At 33.3% G+C, this 14,186-nt stretch overlaps 1 protein-coding gene across 1 annotated transcript; it reads left to right on the top strand.

Annotated features, from left to right (window-relative positions):
* The first annotated feature begins 330 nt into the window (after positions 1-330).
* LOC111628592 lies at positions 331-3,460 on the top strand. The gene is made up of 5 exons (XM_023372413.1): positions 331-484; positions 586-718; positions 790-1,019; positions 2,610-2,956; positions 3,031-3,460. Exons 1-5 carry the CDS (start codon positions 338-340, stop codon positions 3,218-3,220), a joined length of 1,047 nt encoding a protein of 348 aa, XP_023228181.1. The 5' UTR covers positions 331-337; the 3' UTR covers positions 3,221-3,460.
* Positions 3,461-14,186: the final 10,726 nt, after the last annotated feature.

Raw genomic sequence — 14,186 nt, 5'->3', positions numbered from 1 at the left:
TGAGTTTACGTTTGACACCACCATTAAAACTATTTTCTGTCGTTGAAGCATTAACTAAAGTTAATTTTAAGCAAAATAAGCTAAGAATTTCTCAGATTTTTGTACCACCACAAAAAAGCAGTGCATATAATATAAATAAAACCACACACAATGCCAAATGTGGCTGCCCAATAAACTAGTCTAGTGTCCAGAGAATTGCTTGTTATTTCTTGTAATTTTTTTCGGATTAAAGGAGAAGATATACCAACAGTTGCCGGAAGTTCGATGGTGTACATGTAATAATAACGGAAAAACTGTGTAAGTTTATTATTTTGTCACAATGTAGTTTGCAGATATTATGGCAGAACCTATTGCAATATCTAACAAGACATTTCAACGTGTGGACTTCTCAGCAGTCTCGGATGTCGATCCAATTCATTTCTATATCAAACGGCACAAAAAAAAACTCTCTTGGCAATCAGTTGTGAACCCGCTCACAAAACAGGTAGAAATTTCTTGATAAGTCATATAGAATTTCTTAAAACGGGTGGGAATATTATTTCCTGTAAAACGTATTACATAATTTTCCTTCTTGTTCCATGAAAGGTTTGGTTGGCCTTGATCTTTACCATTACAATCTTTGGATTAATATTCCGGAAATTCGTAAAAGACAATAAAGGGGAACCTTGGACTTTAAGAAAAACGTACTGGTATCTGATGACAACGTTAATGTTTCAAGGTAAATCTACACAATATACACTGTTTTCTGATTTATAATAGTGAATTATAATCTTTGGCATCAATTTTCAGGAGTCGACTGCAACAACGTTAATCGTTCAACTTCTAGAATAGCATTTGGCATCTGGTTGCTCATGACAGCAGTCTTGATCTGGGGTTACGCCGGAATATTGACGTCATTTATGGCCATACAGACGGACGAACCGGTTCCGAACACATTCGACGAATTAGCAGGAGCCATTAAAAGACGAGAATATACATGTGTACTGATTCCGCATATTTACTTACATCTATACTTAAGGGTAAATAGTACATTTAAACATTCTACTATTTCATTTTTACATTGTTTATTTTGACTGATATAAATTTATTGGTCTACAATTAGAAAAAATTGTTGACCTATAAATTCCTATTTTCCTCATTTGTCTATCTTTCTTTAATCTCGAGAATGGAGTTAGATAGATGAAATCCGACACCAGATACGGAAACCGTTGGGGTATGAGGCTTAGATTTACTGTATACGAACTTCCAATGCAAAATCACGTTATTTTACTCAAAGTTTTTCCCTGTAAGGAGTTAAATAAATAATGTCATGACTGTTACTAACAGAAAAAATATGATATACTGGAGCTTGCCAACAGGAAAAGTATTATGTACAGGGGAAAGACACTACTAATTTCAGATGGAAAGCATATATCTTTATATTAAAAATTTCAAATATAATTAAAAATTGAAGTCCGGTATAGTGACCACGTCACAATAAATGATTGCTCATATTATATTTATTTTATATTGTTTAGACATTAAGATTAATATATTTAGTCTCTTAAATCACTGTATGATATGGTTTATGATCAAAATTGTGACTTTGGCAAATTTTTTGTTGATTGTTTCTAGGTTTGAATAACATTCTTACTTATGAAAACAGGAAATACAGAATATATTATTTTTTCATAAATAAAATCGTTTTATATATTTAAGTAATTATTTTTATTGGTGATTTCTGACGCTCACATAAAAAAAAATTATTTTTATTTTAAGTATTCTATTAGTAAAGTATTATGTATAGGCCTATATACAAATGAATATTATTTGATTAGAAATTATTTAAAAGAATGTCTTCTTGTCTTATATTAACTGGTTTTTTTACAAGAAATTTTAAAAAAACTAAATGTAATTATTAACAGATTTCTATTTTTAACGTAAAATTATGACATTTTTAAGTCGAAGTCATTCGAATTCAGACAGTTGTATGTTGTAAACAAATGGGACGTTTTATTTTGGTCACGTTTCATCTTTGTGAGATCGAGAAACAACTACAGGATGGTTAAAATTAAACTCTATTCAACCGAATTAAATGAAACACGGTACGCATGCAATTTGGATCACGTAGAAGAGGATTACGGTGTGAAAATTAATTGAAATTATCACCATCAGTAAAATGCGGCAGTATTCGATCGAAAGTATATATTAATGGCCGTAAATTTATTTAAAAGATTTTACTAAGTGGAGCGTGTGCACACCTTATCGATGATGAAGAACAGAATAGTAGGACATGTCTTTATATTCCTTCCAAAAAGTAACATTAGACAGTTAAAACTAACGTTATTCTTGTAATAAAATGTTGTCCACTTGTCTTAAAACTGTCATACTTGCAGCGACAAATTTTCCTTGGTGATAAAAATTTCAACTAAATTTTTATATTTTTAAATCTTTCCCTTACGAATTGCATTCATGTGTACCGAGTTTTGTTCGTTTTTGTTCAGAGGAGCAAGCTCTTCGAATGTCTGAATAACGTTAGTTTAATTTTAACCACCCCGTATTTTCTAATTTGTAGAAATTTCGATTTTTAAACAATATTAATTAATAAAATTTATTTTCCTTCTATGTAGGAGTCAAGAACAAAACACGCAGACCTTTTTATTACAGAAAGCAGAAAACATATTGAGGTTATGAATGCAAAAATCAGACAGAATGCTGCTTTTTTGAAAAAGTTTCACAAGGATGCAGTAGATAGCAAAGCTAAAGGTCATCTTGAAGCGCTTCTTCTTGGAAATAAATTGTTTAAAGACATTCTTAGAAAAGATCGAATGGTGGTTATCGGAACTTATACCGCTGAAAATTTTGCTGCAGCTACTTATGGCTCAAACTATGTGAAATCTGATGACGTTCTTGCTACAGTTTATAAAGGATATGCCATGAGAAAAGGATTTCCGTATAAAAAACAAGTTAACAAACTGTAAGTTGATAATTTACTGATGATCAAATATTTTAAAAAATTACAACTATTACAAATTATTTGTGTATTTCTAGAATACGACGAGCATTTGAGACAAAAATTTTTAAAATTGAAGAAGTTCTTAATCCACGCAGTTTTGAAGATGCGGTGAAACCTTTATCCGTAGAAGATTTATACGGTGCACTTGGAATCCTCGTTATAGGATACACTTTGTCTTTTGCTTGTTTCGTCACTGAAATAGTTCTTGGAAAGTTACTCAAATAGAAACCTTGAGTTATATGTTACAGCAATTTCAGATTAACCTGCACGGCATCAATCTTTACAAACTTTACATATGTGGAGGCATTCAGCGAACAGCAACGCTGCAGATGCTATAATAAAGCGTATGGCTAAAGTAATGTTACGTGACGTCGCTATCTAAAGGCTTTTAGAAGCAATCTGTCATTGTTCGAGCAAATATTTACTCGGTTACAATAAATCGCTTTAAAACAGCACATTTTGCCTTTTTGTCGGTCACTTTTTAAATGATTAAAATAGTATATTAAAATTTGACAAACTTGTCTTTAATTAATTTAAGTTTATTGTAAGCATAGAAAAACAAAAGAGAATTGCAAATGCAAAGATACAATACGCATAAATGTTCTGCTTATGGTTTATGAATCAAAAATACATCTGTTAACGAAGCGAATACGACTAGCCAACCTCGCAGCACCTGGACAGAATGGGCGCTAAATGCATCCATTCTTTTCACTTTTTATCTAGTTATATTTTTAAAATGCATTTGTCAAGTACACGAAAACATTGGGAAAATGCTGCGCATTCACGAGTAGTGCCCAGTGAAAAATCATCAAACATTGGTAGTTGGTTTCGGGTTCGTACCTCACTAACGAGCCTGGCCGTACGTAATTTTCAGGGTTTTCTCCACGTGTCTGAAACTTGAATAGGGACTAGTTTCCTTTAGAAGGTCCTCGAGGAAAGGATCTCTCTTTGGCAGATTGTATTTTGTTTTGTTATATAAATTCTTCAACTCATTGCACTCAGCTCTGCGTGTATTTCAACACTTAATCTTTTAAATTTTAAATCGATGTGAAACTGAGAGGAGTAATCGAAAAATAATGTAATTAGTTTTCCAACATCAGTTAACTGTAGAATTACATTTGACAATATTATCCATAAAATTCATTAATTTACTCAAATAACGATGTAAGAAATTGTTGTAATTAATTTTAATTTACGTATTCTATATTTTAATGGATGAAAGTAAACACGTTTATTCTACTTAATACCAACTTAGAATAAATTTCAAGTCTAGAATTGAGTTAAAGTAACAGTTGATATCTACACAGGGAGCAAAATCCATATATTCTTTGATGCAATTCGAGGTCTTCGTAAATTTTTCATTGATGTAATTTACAAATAGAAAATTACACCTATCAGTAGAATTATCCGTATTATAATTAACTTAACGTATTGTAATTGTAGTGTATCAGATTTATAATCTGTAAATTAAATGAAATTTGTAATTGAAAAATAAGAGCTTCCTTTTTATTAATCGACAACATTTTTTTTGCTTGGCTCAATGTCACCACTTGGTGAATTTATAGACACTTGGCAAATAATTTATCATCAACTTTTTAATCCACAATCTTTACTTATAGAGACGCGTTTCTGGCTTTCGCCCCTCTTCAGTCTGTTACACAATAAACATGTGTATGAGTTTCTTTAATACATAATATTTTTATATGATAATTAGAAAAACCTACCAAGACAACCTGAATAACATATATGTGACGATCGAATCCCTCGTTACAGGGTTACATTTATCCTATACATCTAGTTCATTTTAGGTGTTTTCCTCATAGATAGGTTGTATCTGGTGGATATCTTCCGCACTACGTCTTTCCACCTACCTTCTTCTCTCTACTAACTTGACTGCTTCCCCCATTTGCCTGGCAACGTGCAACATCACTCCCAAAATGCTGCATACGGCTACGCCTACAACTGTATAAATATTCTCCATTTTTGAATACTCCATCGAACACACTAATGAACTTATACGTGACATGAAAAATATAAAAATAAAAAAAAAATTACAAAGTAGCAAGTCTAGATATACTGTAGTAAATACGTACCCTTCCCTAACCTGAAACGTAAAAGAAAGTACACTAAAAGAGATTGAAGAAAAAGAAAAAAATTAATTTAATAGAATTCGTATATAAGAGTAATTCTTTTGAAGTTAACAATAAGTTCTACACACAGCAAACAGGCTTAAGCATGGGATCAGTCGTAGGCCCGAAACTATCAGAACTTGTTATGGTAGATATAGATCTAGCTATTAAAAACATTACAGGCATAAAGTTTTATAAACGATATGTTGATGACATAATTATACTATGTGACCAAAACATAATAAAATTTTTAAAAAATGGAAAAAAAATTAACAAATTATATGATAATATTAAATGTAAGGTCAACAACAAGTCAAACACAGAAACAAACTACCTAGACATTGAATTAACCAGAAAGGCAAAGAGAATAGAATTATCTAGCCATATAGAAAGCCATGCGAGATTAATAAGTTGATAAACTACAATTCAAACATCCCACAGTACATAAAAGAATACATATTCAGCATAAAGTATGCAGAACAAGCACGTTGCAAAAGAAGAAAAAACATCTTAGCGAACTACGAACTAAATTGTTATTAAAGTACTATCGACAACGAATAATAAAAAACTGGTAAAGTAAAATCTATAATAAAAGGCTGGAAAATAAACAAAACAAAGATAAAAGCACAGTAAGATACATATCCTTCCCCTACATTCGTGGATTCTTTGAACAGATAAATTAACGTTTCGATAAAATAAATATAAAACTAGCACCAACTTACAGAAACTTACAAAAAAAGAATCCGGCAGGCTAAACCTGGTGTAAATTAACAAGCAGATAAATACAACACTACTGACGTCGTTTACAAAATACCTTGTACACGCGAACCACCAAAAGCATACATTGGAGAAACAAAACGAAGATTGAAAACAAGATTAAAAGAACACATCGCGGATTTAAAATATAATAGAATTAACTTTGTTTTTAACGAACACTGCACAACTCATAACTGCAGCATAGATAAAACTGATGTTGTAATAGTACACAGGGAAGAAAATTGGTACGAAAGAAAATTTAAATAAAGCTACGAAATTACTACAGACAGAAATAATATTAACAAGAACTAATAAAGGAATCTGATGGAAAACTTGCCATGTGTCTTTGGAATAAAACACAATACTAGTGTTTACTACGCCACAAATATAAAACAGGACACGGTTTCAAAAAACAAATCTACAGAAACTAAAAACGACAAGACTCATCAAACAAAAATGCAAAGAAGCCAACAGCAAGACCACAGGCAGGAAGAGAAAATACAAGGTGAGATAGAAAAACTTTCTATAGACTTGAAGTACCTAAAAACGCACCTCAATGAACGAACACTTATTAAAACACTATCTTTACCAAAATCAATCGCAAAAGCTATACCTACGAGAGAAAGAAATTATATCAACTTTAAAATTTTCAGAGCATCGATACAATATAAATATATAAAAATTAGAAGATTAAAACGAGCCCTGAAAAAATATAAGATAAACACTAAGATAGGATTGTTACGAAATAAAAAAGAAATACAATACAATCAGCAATATGAAGATAACAAATATAAAAAATTACAGTACAACCTCCATTATCCGGATTTTCGATTATCCGGATTGTTCAAAATAAACAAAAATTTTACGAATTTGCTGATTTGCACTTGGCGAATTACGACACTGTTTATGTACGTGATGAAATGCATAACTTTTTTTGTTTCAACAACGTGTCACCCGGCACAGTGGTCGTAAACTCTTAAATATATTTTACGTAGTAATAAAAATATAACTTGACATACATATTTATAAATAATTTATATTCAAATTACATCATTTCTATGACCAAGGGCGGCGTAAGGCTTGGTAGACGTGGGCCACTGCCTATGCCTGGCGGTCCGAAGGGCGTCGCGCCTCGAAGGTTTATGCATTACTTAAAAGCCGCGAACGCGACGAAAAAATTTTACTCGTCTTAAAACGATAGTTTGTCAAATTTTTATTCATAAAAGCAGTTTCAACTGCTTTTTGTTTTATAAAATCCGTCTTCTTGCGCCACCAGAGGGCCTTTTAAACAATAATAGTCTGTTAGCGTTGGTCAGTAGTAGTCCAAATTCAATACGAACGTTTGTTTCTTGAAAATTTGATCACGATTTAAATACAGTATTTACTTTTAATATTACCGATATGTCATCGAAAAGAAAACGTGTTGTATTATCATTAAAAGACAAATTAAAGTATTTGTTTCGATTATCCGGATTTTCCCTTATCCGGACTACCTTCATCCCCAATTAGTCCGGATAATCGAGGTTCCACTGTAATTAAAAAAGTTCAATACCCAACTAAAATAGAACTTACAAGTTGGAAAGAAGCTCTTATACTAAACAACACAGAAATAAACCTACTAATAAACATCAAGAAAATACTATATAGAGGATTAGATTTCAACGGCCCCAATAAATGGGACGTCTTAAATATAATACCAAATCTAGACAAAATGTGTAATGATCTACCTGAAACAGAATCAACTATAATGAAAAGTAAACTAAGTAATAAAATTAAACCATATATAACTAAAGAAAGAAACAAAACAATAATAAAAGAACCAAGCTATCTTTAATATAAGACCCAAATCAAAGAACTGAATAACTTCCTAGGAGATAACGCATTAGAAATTATTAAAGCTGACAAATCAAACAAACAGTAATTGTTAAAAAAGTAACAAACTCCATGCTAACAGAATTTTTCAAGTAATTGTAACCAAAGGGGGTGAAACCAAATATGAAGTGTTTAAAATATATTTAAAATTTATTTTTACTGTATATAATTTTAGAAAGTGTACCTATACTTTGGTAACGGGTAAAAAGTGATAACTTATATTATTATTAAAAGAAAAAAAGCTTAAAATAATATTTTTGTAATGGTCTTAAAACATAAAACTGTTTTCTAATAAAAAATTTAAATAAATTTTGAAAAATCACAAAATTTGTGTTCTTATACTTTTGTAACAGACTATATCTGGGAGGCAAGATGGCATTCACATACCTTGTCATAATACTGTATAAGTAAAGTAGTTTTTTCCCGGCATCTTCTACCGTCGACGGTGTAACGCACGATTCTAGGACAAATGTAGCAAATTGAGACTGGAATCGATCTGTAGAGCATATCAATAGGAACAAAAAAGTCAAAGGAACCATGGCCTTACGGGCGACCCTTCGCGAGATATAGGCCCCCAAAAATGACTATGTGAAAAATATGAGGCCCTCAAAAATAAGGTAAAATTCAAAAGTGAAAATTTTCGGAACTAAATCTCGAAACTATGGCATGTTTTGCCGTTTTTTAGAATTTACTAGACACTCCCAAAACCTCCCTAAACACGAAGATCGCCACCTTTCGACTGCCACTTCCGGGGAGCGCCATGGGAAGTCGCGCCTTGCTCGCTCTCTGCTAAGCCTATCGCGTGTCTAACAGGCAGCAAGCCGTATTCTAACCACACTTCCATCAGCAAAGACCAAAGAAAAGCCCGATTATTACCGCTAATTCGGTAACGCTTTCTCCGCCGCCACTCTATACCGAGCGCGCTTCTATTTCATTATCTCTATCACAATCTAAGTAAGGTTAATGTCCAGATACGTGGACTGTCATGGCGGCATTTCCTGTTCCCCGACTGCCAGCCTCGACACCGGAGCTGTTTGGAGACGACATGTCACGTGACGACGCGAGCGAACGGCGGCGGCTGCTGCGCCGCGGCAGCGTCAGCGGCTGTCATGGCGCCTCATCGCTGATTCCAGCAAACAAAAGGAAGGTGGAGACGCACGTTCTAACCTAACCTAACCTATTCTAATAATTTAATTGGTAATAATTATGATAATTTATTATAATAGGTTAGGTTAGGTTAGAACGTGCGTCCCCACTGTTTCCTTTTCTTTTCCGGAATCAGAGATGAGCCGCCATGACAGTCTACGAATATGGACGTTAACCCGCGCGTCGGTTTTCCCCGTTTATCGCGGCGCAGCAGCCGCCGCCGTTCGCTCGCGTCGTCACGTGACATGTCTCCAAACAGCTCCGGTGTAGAGGCTGGCAGTCGGAAAACTGGAAATGCCGCCATGACAGTCCACGTATCTGGACATTAACCCTAACTAACGACGGAAAGAAAACAGATCCTGCTCCCATCTAAACCGAGCACGCTTCTATTTCGCTATCTCTAACATATTCTAACTGACAATGGAAAAGGCCAACAAAACAGATTCTACACTCACCTTGGACAGAGTCTTTTCCTTTCGCTACCTGACGACGCCTAGCCAGTGGTGATATTCAGCGGGTTCGCACAGGTTCGGCCGAACCCGTTGTTAAACACACGTAACATTTCTCAGTGATTTTGTTTCTTTTAAAAAATATATTAAAATATACGTATTATACTCTGTAACACTACTAAACTAGAGCCTTATACCCTGTTCGCCTAGTGCAACCTCCATCGACCGTTTTAATCCCGACTAAAACGAGGTTCAATGGCGATCGACTCGAGAGAGTTCTCGAAACTAGATCCAGTCATAAGAAAGACCCCAATGGTCCTTTTGACTTTTATGCTCGCACAGGAAGCTCTACAATTTGGGAGGAACGAAATTTTGCTACATTTGTCCTAGAATCTTGCCATCCTATAAATACTTTAAAATAGGTTAATTTGTTTATTTACCTTCGCTCGGGAAATTCGTTGTCAGACGGTTCCGCCATTTTTTTCAACAAATTTCCCGTGAGCCAATGCGCGACGTTCATTGAGTCACTTTTTAGCCGAAACGATTTTTTCTTGCAGTTAAAACGTAAACCGTGTACTTCTGCTTGCCGTCTAGAAGTAACGTTTGAACGTCGGCCGCAATATCTGTAATAATACTAAACACCAACTGAATGCCGAAAATCTATCGGGCTAGTTTAAGGCTAATTACTAAATGAATTACGTAACCAATTTGGCTCTAGAGGTAAGCGTTAGGCGCCATCTCTTATTAACATTAATAATTATAAATTAATTAATTAATTTAAATAATTTANTTCCATAAACTTATGTTACTGCAACTACAGTCACTGATGCAAGCTACTACATTATACGATAGTAAATAAAGTTCGGCTATTAATTTTAAAAGTATTTCTCTTGTCATTTTTTGATCAAACCCGATGTAAACAGGTTGCTTCCAATTTGAAACAAGGTTATTATTGCAACCATACACAGCACACCTAGTACTCAGCATTTTGTGCTTCACCTAACATAAAAATACAGTACTTCTATAAATCAATATATAGAAAAGTGGTATTTGAGAGCTTGCATTTCGTCTGCATACCAAAGTATTGCAATTGAAATGGCCGAGAGCACATAAACATAATTACTAATTGCTTTATGTAGTCTCTACCAATTGACAGGTTTTCTTGCACTTATCACACTTCTTAAGGAAGCGTACTAAAAATTTTTAAGCGTACGTTTTATTAAATAAATATAAAATAGAAGATATATTTCAATCTTTCAGGCTTTGCATCTAAGTCTGGAATTCCGACGACACTCGATGAAATTTCTCAAAGTTTTTATCTTATTTATAATTATATTTATACGATGCACTCATTTCTGGTTATCTGTACGAAGATTTTATGCGCATCGAATATAATTCTTGTTTTTCGGTAGTTTCGTTGAATTTGCCGTTGCAAATACAATAGAACTTAATTCGGATTGGTCGAAAAGAAACAAATTCGAACTTCGAGTCATAAAATTTCGTGTGAAAATCAAGATTTTGTACATCGCTTTAACGATAACTCGTAACAAACTATCCTTACGATATTACGGGCAATTGTTGTATCAATGTAAACTTATCGGTAATGTCCGGAAACTCAAAAACGCTTAACCGAATGTTTAGAATATTCTGCATATAGTGGCTGTGATCTTACATACAGTGGTAATTGTGCTTTTGACATATACTATCGACCGCCATGTTAATATAAATACTGAAATCTGTACTACATCTTAAGCAGGGTTGTCACATAATATCTATTTTCTTTAAGCTAAATCTAGATTGTTTCATCTCGAATTTATCTCTTTTCCGGATTTTGTTTAATTATTATATAAAAGGAAAAATCAAAGTTTAAACCGTTATATGAAGTAATTAACTCTCAATATATATTATTATTTGTATAATCTAAGCACGAGCCAGGTCTACAAGGTCCATTGTCATCTAAACTTATGCTTGAGAGTTTAGAGTGTTGATTGTGTATTTATACTGTACTCGAGTAAATCTGATCTGTACCATACTTACCGGTAGTACGTTGATGATTTTTTTCGAGCAGTGTTGCGTCAGGCCGATTCTTGTCTCGTTTGATGATTAATTAATTTTCGTAAGTCTCACCTGACCGTCTTGTTCGTACACCAGGTTCCAGCGTTGCCAGATGTTTTTTGCCCTTGTAGCCAAATAATTTTTAAAAAGTAGCCCAAAAGTAGCCAACTGCTCGAGCAGTTGGCTACTTTTGGGCTACTTTTTAAAAATTATTTGGCTACAAGGGCAAAAAACATCTGGCAACGCTGGAACCTGGTGTACGAACAAGACGGTCAGGTGAGACTTACGAAAATTAATTAATCATCAAACGAGACAAGAATCGGCCTGACGCAACACTGCTCGAAAAAAATCATCAACGTACTACCGGTAAGTATGGTACAGATCAGATTTACTCGAGTACAGTATAAATACACAATCAACACTCTAAACTCTCAAGCATAAGTTTAGATGACAATGGACCTTGTAGACCTGGCTCGTGCTTAGATTATACAAATAATAATATATATTGAGAGTTAATTACTTCATATAACGGTTTAAACTTTGATTTTTCCTTTTATATAATAATTAAACAAAATCCGGAAAAGAGATAAATTCGAGATGAAACAATCTAGATTTAGCTTAAAGAAAATAGATATTATGTGACAACCCTGCTTAAGATGTAGTACAGATTTCAGTATTTATATTAACATGGCGGTCGATAGTATATGTCAAAAGCACAATTACCACTGTATGTAAGATCACAGCCACTATATGCAGAATATTCTAAACATTCGGTTAAGCGTTTTTGAGTTTCCGGACATTACCGATAAGTTTACATTGATACAACAATTGCCCGTAATATCGTAAGGATAGTTTGTTACGAGTTATCGTTAAAGCGATGTACAAAATCTTGATTTTCACACGAAATTTTATGACTCGAAGTTCGAATTTGTTTCTTTTCGACCAATCCGAATTAAGTTCTATTGTATTTGCAACGGCAAATTCAACGAAACTACCGAAAAACAAGAATTATATTCGATGCGCATAAAATCTTCGTACAGATAACCAGAAATGAGTGCATCGTATAAATATAATTATAAATAAGATAAAAACTTTGAGAAATTTCATCGAGTGTCGTCGGAATTCCAGACTTAGATGCAAAGCCTGAAAGATTGAAATATATCTTCTATTTTATATTTATTTAATAAAACGTACGCTTAAAAATTTTTAGTACGCTTCCTTAAGAAGTGTGATAAGTGCAAGAAAACCTGTCAATTGGTAGAGACTACATAAAGCAATTAGTAATTATGTTTATGTGCTCTCGGCCATTTCAATTGCAATACTTTGGTATGCAGACGAAATGCAAGCTCTCAAATACCACTTTTCTATATATTGATTTATAGAAGTACTGTATTTTTATGTTAGGTGAAGAACAAAATGCTGAGTACTAGGTGTGCTGTGTATGGTTGCAATAATAACCTTGTTTCAAATTGGAAGCAACCTGTTTACATCGGGTTTGATCAAAAAATGACAAGAGAAATACTTTTAAAATTAATAGCAGAACTTTATTTACTATCGTATAATGTAGTAGCTTGCATCAGTGACTGTAGTTGCAGTAACATAAGTTTATGGAAAGAATTGAATGTGAATATCAATTAAACGTTTATTATGAATCAATTATTATTATCAATGAAACGTATATTAAAAATATAAATATGTGATTCGACATTTTTAATAGCTATGCACCAAAAGGTTATGTTCCAAGCAAAAATGGATATGGTGTAGACTTGGAATTACAAGAAGAACATTTAAATAAAATGATAAAAATAATCTCAACGATTAGAGCAAGTGAAAAAAATGCCCTCCAAATTTTCCATAAAGGAATGATAATCTCAATGAAATCGCTAATTGATCTTTTTCAAGATATGAAATCGACTTTTGATATAAAATACATCTGCACTCACAATTTAAATCAAGATTGTCTGGAAAACTTTTTTTTGATTATTTTAGGAAGAATCCTGGTATTTTAGAGTCAAAAGTAAATACTACAGATCGAAGACAAGAGGAATATATTATACCCAAAGTTTTAGAGAAAACACATGTAGAAGTATCAAGTGAAAATACAGACTAATATACTGAATGCAAAACTACTTTTTCTTCAAATAAATCTACAGGAAACTCTACATGCAAACTAGACTTTAACACAATCTCTGATGCTCTCGAGTATATAGCAGGATATTTTGCCTATAAAGAAAAATACCCAAACTTAATTAATTCCACTAACAAAATTAAAAATCATTACAACTATAGCATTCCGTCATGGGTGCAACATTTATCTTACGGAGGGCTTATTAAACCTAGGGTTTCTCAAACGGGATTCCGGGATCCCGGTTGTTTTTTTAACCCGGGAAATATCCCGGGAAATCCCGCAAATTTCTTAAAAATTCACTTTTTTTCTAATTTGGTGGTAAGGTTGAGGAATTTTGCAAATAGAAAGCATAATTAACTCATTCACTGTCAGAATACATTTGTATTTATTAATTTTAAACCTACATATTAGTTTTTTTTTAATTTTTGCTCGTTATAGCATGTCACAAATGGTCAATAATCAATATATAGCTTATTTGTGGCAGGACTATAAAAATTCTTTACTTGTCGGAACCTGTAATATCTGGAATAATTGTGCTTACGCTGTCTTGAGTTTTAACCATGCCCAGTAGCTTCAATAAATGCCTGACGCCAGATTGTGCAAATTGGGCAAGGATACAAACGAGTACAAAGTCTGCAAGTATGAAGTTTTTCTTC

This window comes from Centruroides sculpturatus, unplaced genomic scaffold (genome assembly GCF_000671375.1).
Source record: "Centruroides sculpturatus isolate CEXI.00-Female unplaced genomic scaffold, Cexi_2.0 scaffold403, whole genome shotgun sequence".
In the NCBI taxonomy this organism is placed as follows: domain Eukaryota; kingdom Metazoa; phylum Arthropoda; class Arachnida; order Scorpiones; family Buthidae; genus Centruroides; species Centruroides sculpturatus.
This window is presented reverse-complemented; position numbering and strand designations above follow the sequence as displayed.